At 49.5% G+C, this 26058-nt stretch overlaps 1 protein-coding gene across 1 annotated transcript in view; it reads right to left on the reverse strand.

Moving 5' to 3' along the window:
- LOC147709813 (NACHT, LRR and PYD domains-containing protein 3-like) overlaps window positions 1-26058 on the reverse strand; it is a 453703-nt gene that overhangs the window by 248612 nt on the left and 179033 nt on the right. The window contains exons 5-6 of the mRNA XM_086926111.1: window positions 7665-9351; window positions 3604-3623 (exon numbers count right to left, since the gene is read on the reverse strand). Coding sequence (XP_086782237.1) covers window positions 3604-3623; window positions 7665-9351 — 1707 coding nt within the window. The remainder of the gene's footprint in view (window positions 1-3603; window positions 3624-7664; window positions 9352-26058) is intronic.

The following is a 26058-nucleotide window of genomic DNA, read 5'->3' on the forward strand; positions in this document are numbered from 1 at the left end:
CTCCCACATATCTCCACAGCTGGTCTGTCCATTGTTTAGTATACAGAAAGGTTTTTTTTCTAAACAGATGGCCACTCCTCTTGACCCATACGAATACCGTGCATGCGAGAGTGTGACGTAAACACCTCTCCCCAAGAATATACACTGAGTGCCTTTGAGATGGGATTTCTGTAAAAGTAGCACTTCTGGATTCTGACACTTGATATATTGGGTTACCAGACCTCTCTTAATCCTGTCACCTAGCCCATTCATGTTTCATGACAGAACAGAGAGGGCCTTAATGTCCACTTGTGATGTACCCATTGGGACAGGGCAATAGAACGGGACAGTGCCCTTCCCAATAAATTGGCGGGCAGCGTGGCAAATACCACCTCTAACTTTTCCTGAACCTTTGAAACAATGAGCCCATAGAAGCAAACAAACAAAACAATTAATCAGACTGTTGCTACTATGCTCTCCTTGGCTGGGCGTAGCTCCATCATGCATTAGGGCCCCGGATTCTCTTGTTACACCCTTGACTAAACGACTGCTGTAAGATCAGAGGCAGTAGCATCTGAAGGGGACACTTAATGTTCCTTCTCCACATGTATTAGGGTGACCATCAGTGGTTGGTGATCTGGAATTCAGCTTTGTTATTGTACCCTGTAAGCCCCAAGAGGAGGAGTCCTTCTGGTTTGTGGAACTGCTTTTTTTGGAGGCCGCTGCAGCTACACTGTTGGAGCCCGTTGAGCCCCCTGGTCTTACTTCGGGTTCTTCTGCCTCCAGTGGGTGGTGTCAATTTGCCGTCAGGAGTGGAGTCCTCTCAGCCAGATCTACGCAAAGCAAATGGGCTGGCAGTACACCCCTGTCTGGCCCCCAGTCCGGATTCTGTTGGTCACCCTGCTTTAGCCAGGGCCTCTCCTCCAGTCACTTCCATGCTTCCTCAGGACTCTGGAAAAAGAGAGATTATCCTTGGTACAGAACCGTCAGCTTGGCTGGGAAGAGTAACATATATTGTATTTGGAGGGATTGCAGTTTAACTTTGATTGAGTCAAAAGTGCGCCTCTAGAGATGAACCTTCCTTGCATAACATGGAAAAATCATAATTTTGGAGTTATCTAGCCATACCTCTCCTAGTTAATGCACCTCAAATCTCTGTCATGAGAATTCAAGAAATGGGCTACTGCTGGCCTCCGTGGGGACCCTGGCAACAGGCTACTCCCCTGTGTAAGGTGGGCCCTTTCAATTACAAAGCAGGTAGAAAGTTTGTCTTATAGCAGAATACTTTGTAAAGAAGCATCCAGGAATCACTGCATGTCTGTGCCCTCATCCCCCTCAGGAAATCCAAGTAACCTTAGATTGTTATGTCTAGCCTGATTTTCAGCATCTTCGAGCCACCACACCACCTCCCAGTTCATGGCCCCGGCCTCTGCCATATCCTTTTTCAGGGTCTGCACCATGCCGCCAGTTTGGCTATCCTACTCCGTTGAGGTGACCCTTTTTGCCACATGTCGGAGGTCCTGGCACAAGAGAAACACTTGAGAGTGCATCTCTCCCATCCCCCTCTCCAGGGCCTGCCTTGAAGACTGGATAGCCAGGAGGAGAGCAGCATTATTGGGATCTGGCAGTGAAGCCACCTCCATCATGGGTGCCACTACCTTGACATATCCGTCCATTTTGCCCTGTCTGGGAAGCTTTGTTTTCTTATCTCTGGCCATCTTCCTGGTGATAAGATGTCTGCACCTTCCAACACCCCTGGTGGACCTACACCAGGATGGAGGGCTGGCCATGGCACAATCGAGTTCCAAAGGCACAGCCTCATCAGCGGTCAAAGGGCTCTCTTGTCTCAGTATCGCCTTTCCCCACAGGCCCCAGGGGGACTCTAACTTCAGTCTCGTTCACTACCCCCAATGAGTGGGCTCCCACACTCACTCTATTCAGGATGGTTAGGCACTATTTAATATCTAGTAGTGAGGGATGTTCGGAGTAACTACCCAGCACCACCCGCATCCTAGTGACTGGCATTCTTGCTCGCTCAATGCGCACTAATGCCCGGCTCGTATTTGGTAACCCTCCACCGCGAAGCAACGGCTGGCAGCGTCATGACTGGGGGATGGATCTAGGAACTCTCTCTCCAGCTGTCTCCTGGTGCCGTGCAGGAGGTTCTGCCACTTTAAGCATTCAGACCCCGCCAGGTGCTGTTGTAGAGTCTTAAGGTTTAAAACAAAGATTTAATACTAAGAGGCACAAACGTGAAAGTAGGGTCTGTAGGGTTAACACACAGAGGCACAAACCTTAATATAGAGTCTGTAGGTTTATCACAAAGAGGCCCAAACCTGAATGTAGAGTCTGTAGGTTAAGGACAAAGAAGCACAAACCTGAATGTAGAGTCTGTAGGTTTAGGACAAAGTACAAACCTTAATGTAGGGTCTGTATGTTTAACACAGAGAGGCACAACTTGACGTCAGCGCTCTTGATCCCAACAGAGAGGAGAACGATCTGCAACACGTGTAACTTCAAAGACCGCGACGACTCCTGCACCGACCTCCGGAACGGATGCTTGCAGACGCCGTGTCCTCGGATACTCAACCCAGAGGTCATCAGCGCCCTGCATTTCTAAAAGGTACTGTTTGCGGGTCTTCCCGATACCGTAGCTGACCTGCGTCGCCGCGGCCAGCCAGAACTGTTTTGGATTTGTGTTTTTACGACGCTGTGGTAGCCCGGACGAAGCTATCCACACAAGGAAGTCTTTTTAATTAGCGTATCTTTGGAAATGTGACTTTTTAAGTATAGTATTGTGTATTTTTATCATTTGTGGTCTTGTTTTAATTAAATAAAAATATTGTATCTTTTTCTAAACCAGTGTTGTGTCCATTTGTAGTGCGTAGACTGAATTACTGTTAGATATGTGCAAATGCTTTACACACTGCCTCTAAGATAAGCCTGACTACTCGTGCCAAGCTACCAAGGGGGTGAGCAGGGGTTATTTTAGGAGTGTAACTCCCTTATCCTGACTAGAATGGTGTTTTTTGCCTTGCTTTAGACCACGCCCTAGCCTACCAAAATTCCCATTTCTAACAGTAGGTTTAACACAAAGAGGCAGAAACCTGAATGTAGGGTCTGTAGGTTTAACACAGAGAGGCAGAAACCTGAATGTAGGGTCTGTAGGTTTGCAAAAACAACAGCAAAAACAACAGGTGATAGACAGAATGCAGAACAATGTCATACATTCACCCCAGTACAGAGATCTGGGCCTACATCCATCGTTTTCTTGCTCACCATGCCATTCCAGTGTGAACCCAGCCATATGCAAATCAGTCTTGACCCTGTGCCCCATGGGTGCAGTCCAGCGCGAACTGCCAAGCGAAGTCATCCCTGGACTGGAAACAAGCATACAAGGACCGTTTTCGGGCTTTCAGCCCTCATCAGCCTGGATAGCTTGATTCCAGTGGCATGGAGAGCACGGGACTCACGTTTGAGCATACCCATCCCACTCGGTGTGACAGATGCAAAAACAACAGGTGATGGACAGAATGCAGAACAATGTCATACATTCACCCCAGTACAGAGATCTGGGCCTAAATCCATCGTTTTTTTTGCTCACCATGCCATTCCAGTTTGAACCCAGCCATATGCAAATCAGTCTTGACCCTGTGCACCATGGGTACAGTCCAGCCCGAACTGCCAAGCCAAGTCCTCCCTGGACTGGAAACAAGCATCCAAGGACCGGTTTCGGGCTTTCAGCCCTCATCAGCCTGGATAGCTTGATTCCAGTAGCATGGAGAGCACGGGACTCACGTCTGAGAATACCCGTCCCACTTAGGGTGACAAATGCAAAAACAACAGGTGATGGACAGAATGGAGAACAATGTCATACATTCACCCCAGTACCTAGATCTGGGCCTAAATCCATCGTTTTTTTGCTCACCATACCATTCCAATTTGAACCCAGCCATATGCAAATCAGTATTGACCCTGTGCCCCATGGGTACAGTCCAGCCCGAACTGCCAAGCCAAGTCCTCCCTGGACTGGAAACAAGCATCCAAGGACCGGTTTCGGGCTTTCAGCCCTCATCAGCCTGGATAGCTTGATTCCAGTGGCATGTAGAGCACGGGACTCACTTCTGAGTATACCCGTACCACTTTGTTCGCCATAAGTTGGCAGGGTATGCTCAGACGTGAGTACCTTGCTCTCTTTACCACTGGATTCAAGCAAGCTGGGCTGAAGACGGCTGAAATGCCAGAAACTGGTCCTCGGAAGCTTGTTTCCGGCCCAGGGAAGGCATGGCTTCGCAGTTCGGGCTGGACTGTTCCCATGAGGCACAGGGTCAGACTGATTTGCATATAGCCATGTCTGAACTGGGGTGGCAGAGTGGGCTAAAGAATGGTGATGGATCAAACCCAGATCTTTTGACTGGGTGTGAGTGTTTGATTGGTTCAGATGCTCCGTTCTTCACCACCCCCTTTAGTACCGCTTTGGCCGCCATAAGTGTGGCAGGGTATGCTCAGACGTGAGTCCCTTGCTCACTTTGCCACTGGATTCAAGCAAGCCGGGCTGAAGACGGCTGGAATGCCAGAAAACAGTCCTCGGAAGCTTGTTTCCAGTCCAGGGAAGGCATGGCTTGGCAGTTCGGGCTTGACTGTTCCCATGAGGCACAGGGTCAGACTGATTTGGATATAGCCATGTCTGAACTGGGGTGGCAGAGTGGGCTAAAGAACGGTGATGGATCAAACCCAGATCTTTTGACTGGGTGTGAGTGTTTGATTGGTTCAGATGCTCCGTCCATCACCACCCCCTTTTGTACCACTTTGTTCGCCATAAATTGGCAGGGTATGCTCAGACGTGAGTCCCTTGCTCACTTTGCCACTGGATTCAAGCAAGCCGGCTGAAGACGGCTGAAATGCCAGAAAGCGGTCCTTGGAAGCTTGTTTCCGGTCCAGGGAAGGCATGACTTGGCAGTTCCGGCTGGACTGTTCCCATGAGGCACAGGGTCAGACTGATTTGCATATGGCCATGTCTGAACTGGGGTGGCAGAGTGGGCTAAAAAACTGTGATGGATTAAACCCAGATCATTTGACTGGGAGAGTGTTTGATTGGTTCAGCTGCTCCCTCCATCACCACCCCCTTTTGTACCACTTTGTTCGCCATAGGTTGGCAGGGTATGCTCAGATGTGAGTCCCTTGCTCACTTTGCCACTGGATTCAAGCAAGCCGGGCTGAAGACGGCTGAAATGCCAGAAACCAGTCCTCGGAAGCTTGTTTCCGGTCCAGGGAAGGCATGGCTTGGCAGTTCGGGCTGGAGTGTTCCCATGAGGCACAGGGTCAGACTGATTTGCATATGGCCATGTCTGAACTGGGGTGGCAGAGTGGGCTAAAAAACGGTGATGGATTAAACCCAGATCATTTGGCTGGGTGTGAGTGTTTGATTGGTTCAGATGCTCCGTCCATCACCACCCCCTTTTGTACCAAGGGTCTGTAGGTTTAACACAAGGAGGCCCAAACCTAAATGTAGAGTCTGTAAGTTTAACACAAAGAGGGCAAAACATGAATGTAGGGTCTGTAGGTTTAACACAAAGAGGCCCAACTCTGAATATAGAGTCTGAGGTTTATCACAAAGAGAAACAAACCTGAATATAGAGTCTGTAGGCTTAACACAAAGAGACCCAAACCTAAATGTAGAGTCTGTACGTTTAACACAAAGAGGCCCAAACCTGAATGTAGAGTCTGTAGATTTAACACAAAGAGGCCCAAACCTGAATGTAGAGTCTGGGGTTTAACACAAAGAGGCACAAACATCAATATAGAGTCTGTAAGTTTAACACAGAGGCACAAACCTGATTGTAGAGTCTGTAGGTTTAACACAAAGAGGCCCAAATCTGAATGTAGAGTCTGTAGGTTTAACACAAAGAGGCACAAACCTGAATGTAGAGTCTGGGGTTTAACACAAAGAGGCACAAACATCAATATAGAGTCTGTACGTTTAACACAGAGGCACAAACCTGAATGTAGAGTCTGGGGTTTAACACAAAGAGGCCCAAACCTGAATGTAGAGTCTGAGGTTTAACACAAAGAGGCACAAACCTGAATGTAGAGTCTCACGTTTAACACAAAGAGACACAAACCTGAATGTAGAGTATGTAGGTTTAACATAAAGATGCACAAATCTGAATGTAGAGTCTGTAGGTTTAGTACAAAGAGGCACAAACCTGAATGTAGAGTTTGTAGGTTTAACATAAAGATGCACAAATCTGAATGTAGAGTCTGTAGGTTTAACACAAAGAGGCACAAACCTGAATGTAGAGTCTCACGTTTAACACAAAGAGACACAAACCTGAATGTAGAGTATGTAGGTTTAACATAAAGATGCACAAATCTGAATGTAGAGTCTGTAGGTTTAGTACAAAGAGGCACAAACCTGAATGTAGAGTTTGTAGGTTTAACACAAAGAGGCACAAACCTGAATGTAGAGTCTCACGTTTAACACAAAGAGACACAAACCTGAATGTAGAGTATGTAGGTTTAACATAAAGATGCACAAATCTGAATGTAGAGTCTGTAGGTTTAGTACAAAGAGGCACAAACCTGAATGTAGAGTTTGTAGGTTTAACACAAAGATGCACAAATCTGAATGTAGAGTCTGTAGGTTTAACACACAGAGACACAAACCTGAATGTAGAGTTTGTAGGTTTAACACAAAGATGCACAAATCTGAATGTAGAGTCTGTAGGTTTAACACAAAGAGGCAGAAACCTGGATCTAGAGTCTGAGGTTTAACACAAAGAGGCCCAAACCTGAATGTAGAGTCTCACGTTTAACAGAAAGAGACACAAATCTGAATGTAGAGTCTGTAGGTTTAACGCAAAGAGACACAAACCTGAATGTAGAGTCTGTGGGTTTAGTACAAAGAGGCAGACACCTGAATGTAGAGTTTGTAGGCTTAACACAAAAAGACACAAACCTGAATGTAGAGTCTGTAGGTTTAACACAAAGAGGCAGAAACCTGAATGTAGAGTCTGTAGGTTTAACACAAAGAGGCACAAACCTGAATGTAGAGTCTGTGGGTTTAACACAAAGAGGCAGAAACCTGAATGTAGAGTCTGTGGGTTTAACACAAAGAGGCACAAATCTGAATGTAGAGTCTGTAGGTTTAACACAAAGAGGTGCAAACCTGAATGTAGAGTCTGTAGGTTTAGTACAAAGAGGCAGACACCTGAGTGTAGAGTTTGTAGGTTTAACACAAAGAGACACAAACCTGAATGTAGAGTCTGTAGGTTTAGTACAAAGAGGCAGACACCTGAATGTAGAGTCTGTAGCTTTAACACAAAGAGGCAGAAACCTGAATGTAGAGTCTGAGGTTTAACACAAAGAGACACAAACCTGAAAGCAGAGTCTGTAGGTTTAACACAGAGAGGCGCTCACCTCAATAAAAAGCTCATAAAGTCATATATCATGATCAAATATTTAAACCTCTTTAAAGCACATTACATCATGATGTCATAACAAGGATCCAGCTCCTTTCCAATCACATGCTGACTGTATCTCTGTCTTTGACTCTGTACCGCGCACCACTGCCTCTGGCTAGGAATGGGTTATACAAATATTACATAGATGGAACTTTACATTTACCACACAGAGCCACATACTTAAATATACAACATTTATGGTTAACATACAAAGGCACATACCTGAGAGTAGAGCAATTTATCACCCCAGGGCTCATGATTTCCTGAGCTTTTGGTCCGAAGTGTACATGCCGCAGGTTGAGAGTCTTGCCTCCTTGGCAATGCATTAAGCCGAATGAAATCGCTTTCAAATTCACTATACTATAATCTGACTTATTTATTTGAATGCTCTGAATATTGTTCATGGTTGTGGAAATCATATCTCCATCTTGAGCCTCATGCAAGCAGTGGAAAACATCCATTAGCAGGCTTTCCTGTTTTGGTTCCTGAAGCCACGCTATCAGGTCAGCTCTGGCGCTGAGAGATATTTTACAGCCCAGGATTTTCTCCACATGGTGCAATTGGTCCTTGTTGATCAGGCCAAATAAGAATCGCACTGTTAGCATGAAATGGCCTTTTGTCTGCTGACTATATTCTTTCAATAAATGCTTTAAATCTCTCTGGGGGTTTGGTGATCCCTCATATATGTGAAGGATGTAGAACAGAGCTGCAAAAAACTCCTGAAAGCTGAGGTGGATGAAGCTGTAGGCTGAGTAGACTTCAATGTCTCGATGGAAGATGATTTGATTGAGAAACAGCGACTGGATGTCCGACACTTCGAGGCCGAACTGCTTAAGTTCCTCCTCGTAGAAGAGGATTTTCTGCTCAAAGATGCCATTGAGTGCCAGGGAGCAGAGCTTCTTCAGGCTCCTTTGCCTGGTCTCTGTGGAAGCCCCACAGTGGTTACTCAAAAAAGTGGACAAGAAGTACAAGTAGACCTCTGTTGTGGTCTTTGAAGAATTCGTAATGTCTTGGCCTCTCTCCATCTGTTGCTTCATGACAGTGCACACGATCGAGCAGACGATGGGGAGGAAGCACATGGTGTACAGGGTGTCATTGTCTTTAACCACGGCAAGGGCTCGGGATGCCTGTTCATCATTGCCAAAGAAACTACTGAAGTACGACTTCCTGTCCTCTTCTGTAAATCCTATTATCTCAGCACAAAGATCAGCCTTGATGCACTGCCTGAGCCGTTCCAGAGCAGTCGGACGTGTGGTGATGATCAAGGTGCACCCCGGCAGGATATTTCTTCTCAACAGGTTACTCAGGGTGACTTCCACAGGATTCCTCTGACGCGGATCCCTGCAGAGCTGGTCCTCCTTCAAGTCAAGAGAGAACTTCAGCTCATCAAAGCCATCAAGGATGAGCAGTATCTTGCTGGGATCCGCCAGCAGCGCGCTCCTTGGTTTCGTCTTGTCTTGATAGCTGGCTGAAATCAAATCAAAGACACTGTTGTCGCTTCTGACTCTGTTGATTTCTCTGCAGCTGAGGTAGAACACGTAATCAAACAGTTCCCGATAGAGCTTTCCTAAAGTCCAGTCCAACATGATTTTTTGGGCTGTCATGGTCTTCCCGATGCCCGCTGGCCCCTGCAGCACTATGGTCCTGGGTCTGTGCCCATCCTTCATGGAGTCGAAGAGAGAATCTAAATGAAAGTAGAGCTTGGAATGGACCAGTCTGTCCATTATCTCAGTGTGCTTCCATCCATAGGACATGATCTCGTGCTGACGCTCCTTCTCATTAGGGTGCTGCTGGACAATCAGCAGCTTGGTGTACTTTTTCTGTAGTGGGACCGTTTCACCCACCCGGGCATTCCTGTCTATCAGCCTGGATTGCTCAAAAATATGCTCCATGTTTATCCGCCTGAAATCTGAGAATCATATCATGGTAAATATCTCATGGACACACATTCAAAATCATAAACATCACCAAAGCAACTTGCAGAATGATCAGTCTTTAGAAATTTACGAAGTGCAAACTGCTGCCCAAAGGAACTCCTGGCACTGGCAAAGGCTGAGCAGACAGAAAATAACAGGCAGAAAACTCCCAGGTCAAAGTTTAACAATCCTAATTATTTCATCATAGGTCGGAGTTTAACATTCCAGGTTTCAAGTGACTCCCTATACGGCCAGTTCCACAAGTGGTGCAGAGTAGGAAGAAGCGCATTCTGGGGCATATTGTCAAGGATCTGCGATGTTTATCGCAAAGCGATCTTAGCGCTGTTTTTTTATCGCCGGCTATTGCTGGATTTCCTTGCCGTGAGTGCGCAGTATTATCAACGTGTATCGCAAAGGCGATAGGAAATTCAGCGATAGCGAGTAAAACCACCAAAAGCGTGAGTATTCAAGCTCTAAATTCACAGTGCAAATAAAAATCTTGGTAATAGGCAAGTGTGTACTTAACCGAACAATCCACCCCCCCATTGACAAGATGGTTAAGGCAAGTTTACTCAAGGCGTTAAATTCCAGCGATAAGCACAGTTAGCGCACATTTTCTTATTGCGTCGCAGGCATTGATAATAGGCGGAAGTTGTGTTTGTGACTGTTTCAATGGAGTTTTATTCAGGAACGCTTACTTTGCATGTCATTAGCGATATATATCGCTGACATGCTTAGAGATAAAAAAAAACGGCCACTATTGCTAAACAACTCACGCTAAGGCCCGTTAGGTGCAGCTTGTTAATAGTGTGATGAAAATATCGCCGTATTACAGGGCAAAAAAGTGCTGCTAACGCGGCAATAAAGGGCATGATAATATGCCCCCCTAAGCCTTTGGTGCCCAATGAGACAGAGCCCTAGTGCTGGCAATCATGAGGAGGCTTCTGGGAAGATCAGCAGGTCGGGATGTGATGGGTTCAGTAAACATGAACAGGAGCATCACTTGAGTTTCTGTGTTAGAAAGGCAAGGTCCTTTTTAAATACTTTATTCATTCAGGTCCGGCCTGAATGTTGTTACAAAGCGCCTTGAAAATACACCCCTTGGCATCAAACGAAAATGAGTATTTTAGGTGTGTTCAAAAATAGATTTACCCCAGAAAGAAACAGAGCAGCATTTTCATTGCTCTACAGGCGGGATGAAAAACACTCTGGGCCTTCAAGCAGAGGGAAACACTAGAGCCAAAGGGAACAAGCATTTGCAATGCAACAGGTCTCGCATTTACGCGAGTTTGAGCTATTGGCATTGTGAATGCCAATGGCTTTTATTTATTGATTTGGGTTTTAAAACATAAATAAAGGGCATTGTCATTTACAATACTAATAGCTTAAACTCTTGCATATGTGAGACCTATTGCATTGCAAATGCTTGTTTAAATGGTTAGTGGCCTAGCAGGATAAAGGAACGTGTTTACTGTTGTGCTCCTTATGCATTTCATTCTCCAAAACACAGGAAATGCTACTTTTTATTGCACTGTCCAAGAACGGAACAGTTTAATATTATACCTCGTACTCTTTTGAGGTCCTATATGCAAGTTTGAAGGAGAGCATCAAACACATTTGTTAGAAGGTGTAGCAGCCAACACATAAATAAAGCCAGGAAACTGGCCACAATCTTGGCATTGTATCAGCATGTGCTTCCTGCACTAGATGAATGCAGAGTCTGTCAAACATCTCTCTATACCTCGCTATTGAACCCGCATGCATTCACTCTGAGGACACACAGTCACTCTGAGGACACACAGTCACTCTGAGGACACACAGTCACTCTGAGGACACACAGTCACTCTGAGGACACACGGTCACTCTGAGGACACACAGTCACTCTGAGGACACACAGTCACTCTGAGGACACACAGTCACAGGTCTTTATACCTCGCTATTGAACCCGCATGCATTCACTCTGAGGACACACAGTCACTCTGAGGACACACGGTCACTCTGAGGACACACAGTCACTCTGAGGACACACGGTCACTCTGAGGACACACAGTCACTCTGAGGACACACAGTCACTCTGAGGACACACAGTCACTCTGAGGACACACAGTCACTCTGAGGACACACAGTCACTCTGAGGACACACGGTCACTCTGAGGACACACAGTCACTCTGAGGACACACAGTCACTCTGAGGACACACAGTCACAGGTCTTTATACCTCGCTATTGAACCCGCATGCATTCACTCTGAGGACACACAGTCACTCTGAGGACACACGGTCACTCTGAGGACACACAGTCACTCTGAGGACACACGGTCACTCTGAGGACACACAGTCACTCTGAGGACACACAGTCACTCTGAGGACACACGGTCACTCTGAGGACACACAGTCACTCTGAGGACACACGGTCACTCTGAGGACACACAGTCACTCTGAGGACACACGGTCACTCTGAGGACACACAGTCACTCTGAGGACACACAGTCACTCTGAGGACACACGGTCACTCTGAGGACACACAGTCACTCTGAGGACACACGGTCACTCTGAGGACACACAGTCACTCTGAGGACACACAGTCACTCTGAGGACACACAGTCACTCTGAGAAAACACAGTCACTCTGAGGACACACGGTCACTCTGAGGACACACAGTCACAGGTCTTTATACCTCGTGTTTGAACCAGCATGCATTCACTCTGAGGGCCACACAGGGTCATTATCCTCCAGCACAGGTCACAATAAACAAGAATCAAATCCAAACACCCCCACTGCAAAGGGTCCATCTGGAGGAAGGGGAGGAATGGGGAAGCATTTTTCATAAGTGGAGAGAAAGCAGTATTTGTCTTCTCAAGCATACCCCATAACTGAAAAAGGGAATTTTCTGATCTTTTGTGTTAATTGTGCATTCATCTGGCACCACTTTTAGGTGGCGCTCAAAAGCTGCTGCACTGTTTCAGCCAAGGAAAGCATTAACTATTGGTGCTGTGTGTCCCAGAACGGACAAGTGGCCCTGACAGATGACGTCACGTCAGTAAGGCATGGCATCTCCATCCCTGGGTGACGGTCTCACAGCCTGAGCTCTCCGGGAGCTGGACCAAGAGTTAACCTCACTTGAGCCAACTGGGCTTTAGAAGCAGGGGCAAAGGTCTCTTTAGCGGGGCCGCCAGTGACTGAGGGCACAATAGGTCTCAAACGGCAGCTAGCATCAAACAAAGGAAGAAATGTAATGCTAACTGTTGGCGACAAGTTCAAGAGACGGGGGTTCAATTCAATTGAGATGTGAATAATAACTGGAGGGGCTGGAATACATAGTTACAGAGCGGCTCCTCTGGCAGAGAAAGCAGACGAGTCAGTGTCCCCAGGGATGCTGATTGCCACTGCAATTTAACTAATACATGCACAACTAGAGTGGTCTAGGATCACATGTCACCCACGAAGTCACTCAGCCCACACGTGGTCAAGCCAGCCTCAGGCACACCTCTTGTTGAGCAGTCTAGGCACACGTGTCACCTAAGAAGTCACTCAGACACACGTGGTCAAGCCAGCCTCAGGCACACCCCTCGTAGAGCAGTCTAGGCACACGTGTCACCTAAGAAGTCACTCAGCACACACGTGGTCAAGCCAGCCTCAGGCACACCCCTCGTAGAGCAGTCTAGGCACACGTGTCACCTAAGAAGTCACTCAGACACACGTGGTCAAGCCAGCCTCAGGCACACCCCTCGTAGAGCAGTCTAGGCACACGTGTCACCTAAGAAGTCACTCAGCACACACGTGGTCAAGCCAGCCTCAGGCACACCCCTCATAGAGCAGTCTAGGCACACGTGTCACCTAAGAAGTCACTCAGCACACACGTGGTCAAGCCAGCCTCAGTCACACCCCTCGTAGAGCAGTCTAGGCACACGTGTCACCTAAGAAGTCACTCAGCACACACGTGGTCAAGCCAGCCTCAGGAACACCCCTCGTAGAGCAGTCTAGGCACACGTGTCACCTAAGAAGTCACTCAGCACACACGTGGTCAAGCCAGCCTCAGTCACACCCCTCGTAGAGCAGTCTAGGCACATGTGTCACCTAAGAAGTCACTCAGCACACACGTGGTCAAGCCAGCCTCAGGCACACCCCTCATAGAGCAGTCTAGGCACACGTGTCACCTAAGAAGTCACTCAGCACACACGTGGTCAAGCCAGCCTCAGTCACACCCCTTGTAGAGCAGTCTAGGCACACGTGTCACCTAACAAGTCACTCAGCACACACTTGGTCAAGTCAGCCTCAAATACACCCCTTGTAGAGCAGTCTAGGCACACGTGTCACCTAAAAAGTCACCCAGCACACACGTGGTCAAGCCAGCCTCAGGCACACCCCTCGTAGAGCAGTCTAGGCACATGTGTCACCTAAGAAGTCACTCAGCACACACGTGGTCAAGCCAGCCTCAGGCACACCCCTCGTAGAGCAGTCTAGGCACACGTGTCACCTAAGAAGTCACTCAGCACACACGTGGTCAAGCCAGCCTCAGTCACACCCCACGTAGAGCAGTCTAGGCACACGTGTCACCTAAGAAGTCACTCAGACACATGTGGTCAAGCCAGCCTCAGGCACACCCCTCGTAGAGCAGTCTAGGCACACGTGTCACCTAAGAAGTCACTCAGCACACACGTGGTCAAGCCAGCCTCAGGCACACCCCTCGTAGAGCAGTCTAGGCACACGTGTCACCTAAGAAGTCACTCAGCACACACGTGATCAAGCCAGCCTCAGGCACACCCCTCGTAGAGCAGTCTAGGCACACGTGTCACCTAAGAAGTCACTCAGCACACATGTGGTCAAGCCAGCCTCAGGCACACCCCTTGTAGAGCAGTCTAGGCACACGTGTCACCTAAGAAGTCACTCAGCACACACTTGGTCAAGTCAGCCTCAAATACACCCCTTGTAGAGCAGTCTAGGCACACGTGTCACCTAAGAAGTCACTCAGCACACACGTGGTCAAGCCAGTCTCAGGCACACCCCTCGTAGAGCAGTCTAGGCACACGTGTCACCTAAGAAGTCACTCAGCACACACGTGGTCAAGCCAGCCTCAGGCACACCCCTCGTAGAGCAGTCTAGGCACACGTGTCACCTAAGAAGTCACTCAGCACACAGGTGATCAAGCCAGCCTCAAGCACACCCCTCGTAGAGCAGTCTAGGCTCATGTGTCATCTAAGAAGTCACTCAGCACACACGTGGTCAAGCCAGCCTCAGGCACACCCCTCGTAGAGCAGTCTAGGCACACGTGTCACCTAAGAAGTCACTCAGACACACGTGGTCAAGCCAGCCTCAGGCACACCCCTCGTAGAGCAGTCTAGGCACACGTGTCACCTAAGAAGTCACTCAGCACACACTTGGTCAAGTCAGCCTCAAATACACCCCTTGTAGAGCAGTTTAGGCACACGTGTCACCTAAGAAGTCACTGAGCACACATATGGTCAAGCCAGCCTCAGGCACACCCCTCGTAGAGCAGTCTAGGCACACGTGTCACCTAAGAAGTCACTCAGCACACAGGTGATCAAGCCAGCCTCAGGCACACCCCTCGTAGAGCAGTCTAGGCACACGTGTCATCTAAGAAGTCACTCAGCACACACGTGCTCAAGCAAGCCTCAGGCACACCCCTCGTAGAGCAGTCTAGGCACACGTGTCACCTAAGAAGTCACTCAGACACACGTGGTCAAGCCAGCCTCAGGCACACCCCTCGTAGAGCAGTCTAGGCACACGTGTCACCTAAGAAGTCACTCAGCACACACTTGGTCAAGTCAGCCTCAAATACACCCCTTGTAGAGCAGTTTAGGCACACGTGTCACCTAAGAAGTCACTGACCACACATATGGTCAAGCCAGCCTCAGACACACCCCTTGTAGAGCAGTCTAGGCACAGTATTTTCAAATGAACCAACTCGACTGAAATACTGATTACAAGAGTCTGCAAAACGGAAGCATATGACAGGAAGATGTAATCTACTGTGACAGTCACCTCGAAGTTTTAAAACTCTTTAGCCGGTTTTGTGCGTGTAGCCAGCTGTCCTTCTGTATAGGTGTAGACAAAACTCACTTCTTCAACTGTGCAGCTAGCTTTATCCTTTTCTACTTTGTCGACAGCAAGTTGCCCTTTATACATGTTAGACCTGGCACCATTGGCGTGGGTCTCCCTTCCATTTTTTGCTTTTGTCTCCTCTGTTTGCTGGTATTAGATGCTCTGAGTGCTGTGCCACTGCCACTCAGTGCCACAGCACGAATGCTCCCTATTGTAAATTTACTGTATTACATTCTATAATCTTAATTGACCCAAGGAACCTGATAGGAAAGCCGAATTTAGTATGCCTGAGCTCAGAATATTAAAGTGCATCTGGGAGTGAAGATTATTTCTATATTCTGTGGTTGAAAATACCACTTTTAGAAAGTGGGTATTTTCTTGCCTAAGCCTTCCTTTGTGCTCTGCTGTTATGTGTATTGGCTGTCTGGTTTTGGAGGGTCAGGGCAGGCTGAGCCCGACCTGGATTGAATAGAGAGATCTGCAGTTGGAGTATGTGGAGGGGTGACCCTTTGATCTGAGCAGGGTTGTGCCTGGCAAGGTGAAAGATGGCTCCACCTCCCACTGTGCGTTTGATGGCAGACCCCCTCTTCCTAAAAGGCAGGATGCAGCCTTGTAAACAAAGGGCTCCAGGACGACACCAAACTGGTCCTGGCTGGGTTCAGTGATTTGTGACTTTTTTAGAACAAAGACTTGCGGGGTATAAAGATCTATGCTAAAACCCCTACACGGTGTGTTACTTCTGCATGTCAAGACGAACCTCTGTCCATGTAACTAGAGGGAAAGGACTTTGAAAGTTTAATCTATCTTGCTGAAGCAACAACCCAAGGGCCTGATTTGAGCTTGCCTCCTGCTGAAGACTCAGGTACATGAGACTTTACCCATCAGCCGTCCGGATTCCTATTTGAGGGGAATTCTACTCGCAGGTGAGGCCTCTGTTGAGAATTTCAAAGCGTCGGGTTCTACTGCGGCGAACGTGGGCTGAAAGTCATTGCATCGCTAGTGTGGGCCACTGCAGCTGAGGGGCTGTGCTCTTGCGTGCCCGCATTTGCCATACTACGAAAATCATCGCTATCGCTATTGTGGGCCGCCGCAGCTGAGGAGCTGTTGCCGCTGAGAGCCCACATTTGCCTGTGTTACCAAAGTCATCGTTATCGTTATTGTGGGCCACCGCAGCTGAGGAGCTGTTGCCTCTGTGAGCTCGCATTTGACTGTATTTCCAAAGTCATCGTTATCGCTTCTGTGGGCCGCTGCAGCTGAGGAGCTGTTGCTGCTGAGAGCCCGCAATTTCCTGTGTTACCAAAGTCATTGCTATCGTTATTGTGGGTTGATCAGCTGAGGAAGCTTTTGCCGCTGAGAGCCAGCATTTTCCTGTGTTACCAAAGTCATCTTTATCGCTATTGTGGCCGCCACAGCTGAGGAGCTGTTGCAGCTGAGAGCCCGCAATTGCCTGTGTTACCAAAGTCATTGCTATCGTTATTGTGGGTTGATCAGCTGAGGAAGCTGTTGCCGCTGAGAGCCAGCATTTGCCTGTGTTACCAAAGTCATCGTTATCGCTATTGTGGCCGCCACAGCTGAGGAGCTGTGCCGCTGAGTGCCCGCATTTGCCGTCCTACGAGAATCATTGCAATCGCTATTGTGAGCCACTGCAGCCGAGGAGATGTGCTGCTTGGTGCCCACACTAGTCACCACTTCGAGGATCTTGTTATCACCTTTGTGTGCCGCTGGGTGCCCGCCTTTAAGCCCCTCCGCGGATTATCATGAGTGCACGCCGTGGACGCTAGAGCCAGGAGCTGTGGCCGCTGCGAGTCCGCCTGTCATCACTGCAGCTTCCTTGTGAGGCTGCGTGCCATGCCGCTTTAAATCTCAGGTAAATTGTGCATCACCGGGTCGCGTGGACCCTGGCCTCGAAGTAAGTTCTTTCCGCATGCTTTTTGAGGGCCTTTATTGCTTTTGAAGTGAATCTGTAATTACGTGCATTGTGGCTCCTTGAGCGCTTTTACGCCTCATGTTCAGTCTATATAAAGATGATTATTTTTCTATAACTACTTGTGGTGTCAGTTTGTAGCGTCCTTCCTGCCTTATTGTGTATGGTCATAAATGCATCACACATTGCCTTAGAGATAGGCCTGTCTGCTCGTGCTACGTTACCACAGGGTTGAGCAGGGGTTATCAAAGGGTGTAGCCCCCTTACTCTGACTTAGGAAGAAGGATCCCTATTTGGACCTTGGCGCCAGCCGCTGCCAACTAGAGATCCCCATTTCTAACAATACACATAAGGCAGACTAGTCTCCTACAGCTATGTAGACAAAACTGCCCTTTTCATGCAAGGGTAGCTTAACGTCCCTCCAACTTCCAAAGTTATCTCTTTACACATATGCAACCGTATTGAATTAACTGCCTTATAAACAGGCTGCTTAACATATTTCTGCAACATAAATTATGACGTAACATCCCCAGAGTAAACTCAGATGGCAAATTACTAAACTAAAGCTAGGCTCTCTAATTTAGTGTGAAGCAGGCTGTAAAGCGAGATATTCACACCTGGAAGGGGGGTACATCAGATGAAGAAGCCCTCATAGCGCACACCAGGCAGAAATTCTTTAAGGCAATGGTGTCAGGGAAGAGGTTGGACCATGCACCGAACCTCCAGGTAGTCGAATGGCTATATAAAGAAAATCCAACAATTGCAACATGGGAAATTGGGAAAAGTTGCACTAGCAACTGCTGGTCTTGGTTCCCGGTGCAGGAGGGGGCAGTGAATGGCGGTGGAGGGACAGTCTTGGGTGGGGGGAGATCCTGCAGTCCATATGTGAGGGATCCCCTCCCCTCTCTAGCAGCAGCCTGCTCTCTGGCAGCCCCTCCACTATTGCAGCCGCCCAGAAGAGACGTGGCGGTGCAAGTTGACAGCGTCATCTGCGCTCAACGTTCCCCCTCAGCTCCATTTGCGACTCACAATATGGCCGCCGAGGCCGGTCACAGAGGGCAGCCATGCTGGAGGTTGCAACAAAAAGTCAGCTTGACTGCTTACAGGTGGTGGGATAACACGGCTGTCAGACCTCGAGGGGAAGTAATAATGGACAATAAAAACCACGCTTTTGCAATGCAATAGGTATCACATTTACGTCGGTGAAATTGCTCTCCCTCCCTCGTAGCTCCACCATTAAGTGAGGACTTCACCCAAGCCCCTGCACTCTCAAGTATTGGTGTTCGAGGCCCTCCTCCACCTGCAGGTTTCACCTCCGCCTCATCCCTGGTGGTCCAGTGGACCTCTGTCTCCATTCTCTCGCTCCGCTTTTTCTTTCCATTTTCACTTGTTTATTTCCTTCACTTCTATCTCCCCCCTTCACTCTCCTTCTGGGTCTTTCCTGCGTTTTCTGTCGTTTTCACTCATTTCAAGCTCCCCATTTCACTCTCCTTCTCTCTTTCCTCTGTTTTTCACTTGTTTTTTACCTTCATCTCAATCTCCCTCTTCCACTCTCCTTCAGTGTCTTCTGTGTCTTGCCTCCACTCTTTCTTGCACTATTGCTGCCTTATTGGCACTTTTCTCTCTCTTTTTGCCTTTTTCCTTTTGCCTTTTTCAGCCTGTTTTTCCCCGCCATGCTACCCCCGTGGCCAGTGCAACCATCCCAATCCAGCTCCCCTCCCCGCTCCTGCTTCCCAGCTGTCCGGCCCTCACCGACCCCTACTTTATGGAGGCCGCTGCACGTCCTCGCAGCAGCCGTGCCGCCAGTACGCCAAAGGCAAGCCCGTCTGCACCCGTCCGCGATCCGACTGTGACCAGCGCCAGGAACCCTGGATCTCTGCACCGAAAGTGCTACCACCCAGCGGCACTCCACGCTCCCAACCCAGCCTGCAAAACAACTGCAAGCTAGCATTACCAGCCGACACCCATGGACCCTTCAGCTGTCACCGCTGCCGGCACACCTGCAGCTCCGCTAAGACCACGGACCCAGCGCAACCCGCCGGCAAGAACACAACCAAACCAAAGACCCTGCAATGCATCCTCCTCAACGTCCGATCCCTCCACAAACAGGTCACAGAAATCTGGGACCTCCTCGACAGCACCAACCCGGACGTAACATTCTTTACCGAAACCTGGACCAACACCACCTCGGGACCGGACATCGCCATTGCCAGTCCCCAAGGATACAAGATCCCCAGGAAGGACCCCTCCACCGGCCCGGGCGGAGGAATCGCTATCATCCACAAATCTACCCTCCGCCTGAGCAATCAATCAATCAATCAATCACAGACATTTATAGAGCGCACTACTTACCCGGAGGGTCTCAAGGCGCTTGGGGGGGGGGGGTGTGCTGCTACTGCTCGAATAGCCAGGTCTTGAGCTTCTTCCTGAAGGAGAGGTGGTCTTGGGTCAGGCGCAGGTCGGTCGGGAGGGAGTTCCAGGTCTTGACGGCCAGGTAGGAGAAGGACCTTCCTCCTGTTGTCGTTCTTCGGATGCGGGGGACGGCGGCGAGGGCGTGGCTGGCTGATCGGAGATGACGTTTGGGAGCGTAGAAGTTGATGCGGTTGTTGAGGTAGCTCGGGCCTTGATCGTGTAGGGCTTTGTGTGCGTGGGTGAGGAGACGGAAGGTGATTCTTTTGTTGACGGGGAGCCAATGCAGGTCTTTCAGATGTCCGGAGATGTGGCTGTGTCTTGGGATGTCGAGGATGAGTCTGGCTGAGGCGTTCTGGATCCGCTGGAGTCTCTTCTGGAGCTTGGCGGTGGTTCCGGCGTAGAGGGCGTTGCCGTAGTCCAGTCGGCTGGTGACGAGGGCCTGGGTGACCGTCTTCCTGGTCTCGGTGGGGATCCACTGGAAGATCTTACGTAGTATGCGCAGGATGTTGAAGCACGACGAGGAGACGGCGTTGACTTGTCTGGTCATGGAGAGGGAGGAGTCCAGGATGAAGCCTAGGTTGCGTGCGTGGTCTGTTGGTTTGGGTGCGCTGCCTAGGGCGGGGGGCCACCAGGAGTCGTCCCAAGCGGCGGGTGAGGGTCCCAGGATGAGGACTTCCGTCTTGTCCGAGTTCAGTTTCAGGCGGCTGTTCTTCATCCATTCGGCTACCTCTTTCATCCCTTCGTGAAGGTTGGCTCTGGCGGTGGCGGGGTCGTTGGTGAGGGAGAGGATCAGCTGGGTGTCGTCGGCGTAGGAGATGATGTTGAGGTTGTGCTGGCATGCAATGTCTGCGAGGGGGCTCATGTAGACGTTGAAGAGGGTGGGGCTCAGCGAGGATCCTTGAGGGACGCCGCAGATGACTTCGGTGGCCTCTGACTTGTACGGTGGTAGACGGACTCTCTGTGTTCTTCCGTCGAGGAAGGAGATGATCCATTCCAGTGCCTTCTCCTGGATCCCGACGTTGCTGAGGCGCTGCACAAGGGTGCGGTGGCAAACAGTGTCGAATGCCGTGGAGAGGTCTAGGAGGATCAAGGCCGCTGTTTCTCCGTTGTCCATCAGGGCTCGGATGTCATCGGTGGCAGCGATGAGGGCGGTCTCGGTGCTGTGGTTAGCTCGGAAGCAAGACTGTGAGGGGTCGAGGGATCCATTCGTCTCGAGGAAGGCAGCCAGCTGCTTGTTGGCGGTCTTCTCGATGACTTTGGCTGGGAACGGGAGGAGCGAGATGGGGCGGTAATTCTTGAGTTCGGTGGGGTCCGCTGTAGGCTTCTTGAGTAGGGCGCTGAGTTCGGCATTCTTCCAGCTCTCCGGGAAGGTGGCGGTGTCGAAGGAGGTGTTGATGATGTCCCGCAGGCGAGGTGCGATGACAGCGTCGGCCTTGTTGAAGACGTGGTGAGGGCAGGGGTCGGTCGGAGATCCGGAGTGGATGGAGTTCATCGTGCGGACGGTGTCTTCGGTGCTGATCGGAGTCCAGGCGCGGAAGGTGGTGGTGGGGGCGGTGGTTCGGTCGTGGCGTGCGTCGGTTGAGTGCTGAAGCTGTTGTGAATGTCCGCGATCTTGTTGTGGAAGTAGGAGGCGAGGGAATTGCAGAGGTGTTGCGATGGGGTGATGTCGTTGTTTCCGGTGTTGGGGTTGGAGAGCTCTTTCACGATGTTGAAGAGTTCCTTGCAGTTGTGTGCGTTGTTGTCCAGCCGGTCCTTGAATGCAGTTCTCTTGGTGGCGCGGATCAGTTGGTGGTGCTTCCGGGTGGCAAGCTTGAGGGCGGTCATGTTGTCTGGTGTTGGTTCCCTTCTCCAGGATTTCTCGAGGGCTCGGCAGTTCTTCTTGGAGCTCTTGAGTTCGTCGGTGAACCATGGGGCCTTCTTGCTGCCGGGTCTGCTGGGCGGGGTCCTCAGTGGGGCGAGTTCGTCTGCGCAGTTGCTGATCCACTTCGTGAGGTTGTCGGCGGCCTGGCTGGGGTTCGCAGAGCTGGCGGGAGGGTGCTGGCTCAGGAACGCGGCGAGCTGGTCGGCTGTGATCTTGATCCAGCTTCTTCGAGCAACCTGTTGCTGGTGGTGGTGGATCGTCGTTCTTCTGAAGGTGAAGTGGACGCAGCTGTGGTCCATCCAGTGGAGTGTAGTGGCGTGGCTGAAGGCGATGTCTTTGCTGGATGAGAAGACGGCGTCGAGTGTGTGTCCGGCGAGGTGGGTGGGGGTGGACACCAGCTGCTTGAGTCCGAGGTTGGCGAGGTTGTCGAGCCGGGTGATGGTGTTGCGGTCTTTGTTGTTCTCCAGGTGGAAGTTGAGGTCCCCCAGGAGGATGTAGTCAGCGGAGGGGAGGGCCTGCGGGCTGACGAAGTCGGCGATGTCCTCGCTGAATTGTGTGCGTGGTCCCGGGGGTCGGTAGATCAGGGTGCCTCTGAGGGTGGTGTTCGGGTCGGTGCGGATCTGGAAGTGCAGGTGTTCGGCGGTAGTCAGGGTGTCGTCGGTGTTGGTCGTGATGTGGATGGTGTCCCTGTGGATGATGGCGATGCCTCCTCCCGTATGTTTGACGCGGTCTCTTCGGGTGATCTTGTATCCCTCTGGGATGGCGATGGCGATGTCGGGTGCTGAGGAGTCGTTCATCCAGGTCTCCGTGAGGAAGGCAACATATGGAGCTGTGGTGTCGAGGAGGTTCCAGAGTTCGATGGCGTGCCTGTGGACGGAGCGGGTGTTGAGCAGGATGCACTTGAGATGGTTGCTGCTGGTGTTCGGCTTGGCGGGTGTTGGTGCGGGGCAGGTCCGGATGCAGGTGAACTTGCAGGCGTGGCAGCTGAAGGGTGCCACGCCTGCATGTTCCTGCAAGCACACTCCCAGACGAGCCCATAGACCTGATGAAACACCTTCACTTCAAGATACTGGCCAGCCCTACCTCCAAGGAACCTTAATCTACCGATACCCTGGACCCAGCAGACTTTTCGCCAACTCCATAACGGACTTCATCTCCCCGCATGTCATCCGTCCACCTACTACACCCTACTGGGAGACCTCAACTTCCACCTCGACAACCACTGGACCCGAGCACCACATCCCTCCAAGACAACTTCCACAACATTGGACTCCGCCAGATCGTGACAGCACCCACGCACTCAGCAGGACACACCCTCGACCCCCCCTTCACAACAGGAAACTCCATCACCTTCAGCCACACCACCGAACTCCCATGGACTGACCATTGATGCGTCCACTTCACCTTCAGAACACCCACCATCCACAGACTCCAGCACCTGCTCCCACGAAGAAACTGGACCAGAATCACCGACGACCAGCTAACCTCATCACTCAGCAACTCTACCCCAACCATCGCAAAAACGACAACCCCAACAACGCAGCCCAAACCCTGCACAGATGGATCTTCGACAGCGCCAACAACATAGCCACCCCTAAAGAAAAACAACAACACCCACGCCAAGAAAACTAGATGGTTCACCACCGAACGTCAAGAGTCCAGATGTACTTGCCACCGCCTCGAAATGGCCTGGAGGAACACCAAATCCAAAGACGCCCACAACATCTTCAGAGCTGCCACCAATGCCCCCCACCAACTCATCAGAAAAACAATGAAAAAAGCAATTGAAGATGGAATCTTCCCTCCCTCACAAGACCTCTGCAACAAACTCAGCACCTTTTTCCACCACAAAATCAAGAGCATCTACGACAACTCCGACGAGGACAACCAACACACTGAACCCTCACCAACCACCCCGATACCCTGAAGCCAGCGATCGACAACTGGACAGCCCTCACCACCGAGGACAAACTGAAGACAATGAAGTCAATCCACTCCGGGGCCCCTACCACATTTTCAACAGAGCCGTCGACACCATCGCACCCAACTCTTTAGAAAAACCCCAGACCTCGTGTGTTCAAAATGAGTTAGCCCCTGCCGGCCATACTCCTCCTCTAGGCCTAGCAAACAATTGGTAGGACAAACATGGGTATTAAAATCACCAAGGATTAATAAAAGGTAGGGCGCATCATCTTTGGCCTCATAATCATCCAAAAAGGTAGCCAGAGATCTTAGATGCTCAAAATCGTCAGTTCTTGTAAAAGAATTATAAAAATGAACCACTAGGAGGCTTGGTAAATTTTCGCCTGTTAATTAGACTGCTAAAATATTCGGTGTACTTGAATCTATCGACTTTGTTTTATACAATAGCTGGAGACTAATCAGTAACGGAAGTCCCCCTCTAGGTCTCCCCATAGTCGATGGTACTGCATTTTTACTAAAGGAGCAATACCGGTCCAAGTAGTAAGAATCATTTGAATCCCAGGTTTCCTGCAAAGCAATAATGTGATAGGTTAAAAGGAAAAGAAAGATTCCCAATTAGTATTTGACTGCAAACCGGCTACATTCCATGAAATCATTTTTAATTCCGGCACAGTAGCAGTCTGCCCCATGAGATTAAATTCAATGTCTACCAAGACCATAGGATTAGGCTCTTCAGTGTTTGTTAATACCACCAATGCGGGATTAGACATTGTGAGTGGGGATTCATTTTCTACCACTGTCCCCTTTATTGATGACTCCTCTGCAGGTACATGATTTGCTTGCAGTTGTAGTGAATCATTCTAGGACCGTAGTTTAATCTTTCCGATTTATGCCCTTATATAGTTATAACAAAGCATACCCGTATACAGGCATAATAAACATACCCATATTAAGACATAGCCATTGCAGTCCTAATACGGCTAGGCTACTTCCACAGACTCCTAGAAAGCACAACGTGTTCTTAGAGAAACCAAGACTTCAGCAGCCCGGGAAATCCCCCTGCTTCTGCATTGATTTGTCCTAGAACTGGAGTACTGAAAGAACTGCGAGTTCTTACTGACTTCTTATGTCCACCCTTACATCAAACTCGGCACTTACCAGGTATAAATATACAAGCATCTGCCCTAGCAGAACACACAGTGGTTTGAAGCAGATCGACTTACTACTGCCCGACGCCCTGCTGTAGCAAGTGCCGAGGAAGAGCTGACCCTCCCTGCTGACGCACTGAGAGAGACGCTGTATTTTCTCCTGCCGAGAAATCCAGCTCCAGTGTTTCCCGGCTACCCTTGCGGGTTCCTGGGAGATCGAGTCCTGAGAAAGAGATACAAGACCTCCTACATTCTAAACAAGGTACGGAGCTGATTAGACACTTAGAGAATTCTTGGTTTAGATTCTTGGCAGAAACTATTTTAAATTTAAACTGCTCCTCCCATACTTCTTCCCCCCGTACTATGCTTAGGTTAGGTACATTGGGGTAGGGGTATCTTAGAAGCACCAGTTGAGTACTTTTAGTCATTATTTATCATTGTATGTATTTTATCCATTTTAAGTACCGTATGGCTTAGAAACCATACCATTCTTTTACAGTATTATTTCATAATACTCTTTTTACTGAACGCACTCTATTTTATGACCAGTATTACAATCGTAGCAATTCACATCTCTTGCATGAGAAAGAAGACTGTCCAATAAATAACACCTTTTATTGAAAACGCCCGTCTCTCTGTTTCTCTGCACTTCTGGTGAAACTAAGCATGCACGAGTGAATGAGTAAAATAACTATCTATTGTTTCCGCGACTCTGGAGATTCCCTCCACATTCTTGGAGAAGCAAAGTTGTCATGTTTATGCGGTTGTCAGAAACTAATCCCTTCTTGTCTATTCAGGAAGGTAAACCCCTTCTTGTACATTCGAGAAAGTTTCTAGTGGCCTCTGAGCTAGCTGGCATTCATAATTAAGTCTAACATATTCAATTGAGACCTAGTCGACCTCAGTCCTTCGTCTACACTATTGTTTATGTTATTCCAATGCGCAGAGCCTATTGGGAATATAGGAACTACACTACACAGTCAGCCTTGATCATCTAAGTTGGACAAAGCCCCAAAGGAAGGAAAGCAGGAGAAATAGCACAGAAAGAGAAATATACTAGAGAAATGCAAAAAATACAGGAAACAGAAAGAAATACAGAGAATAGAAAGACAGGCAGACATTACTCACCACTGGACCACCAGGGATGAGGCACATACAGGAGCCTGCGGATGGAGGAGGGCCTCAAACTCAGAACCTGGGCACAGGAGGGAAGACCACTATTAGGTGGAGCTGTGCGGTGAGGAGAAATGCATGCTGACAAGGTAAGTGAGGTCATAGCCCTTTGACCTGTGGTCACCAGCATCTTGACAGCTGGGTTGCAATTGCCACCCCCTATTGACAGCAGATCTGCTGTAGGGCTTTGCTCACTAC

This window comes from Lissotriton vulgaris, chromosome 6 (genome assembly GCF_964263255.1).
Source record: "Lissotriton vulgaris chromosome 6, aLisVul1.2, whole genome shotgun sequence".
Lineage (NCBI taxonomy): Eukaryota > Metazoa > Chordata > Amphibia > Caudata > Salamandridae > Lissotriton > Lissotriton vulgaris.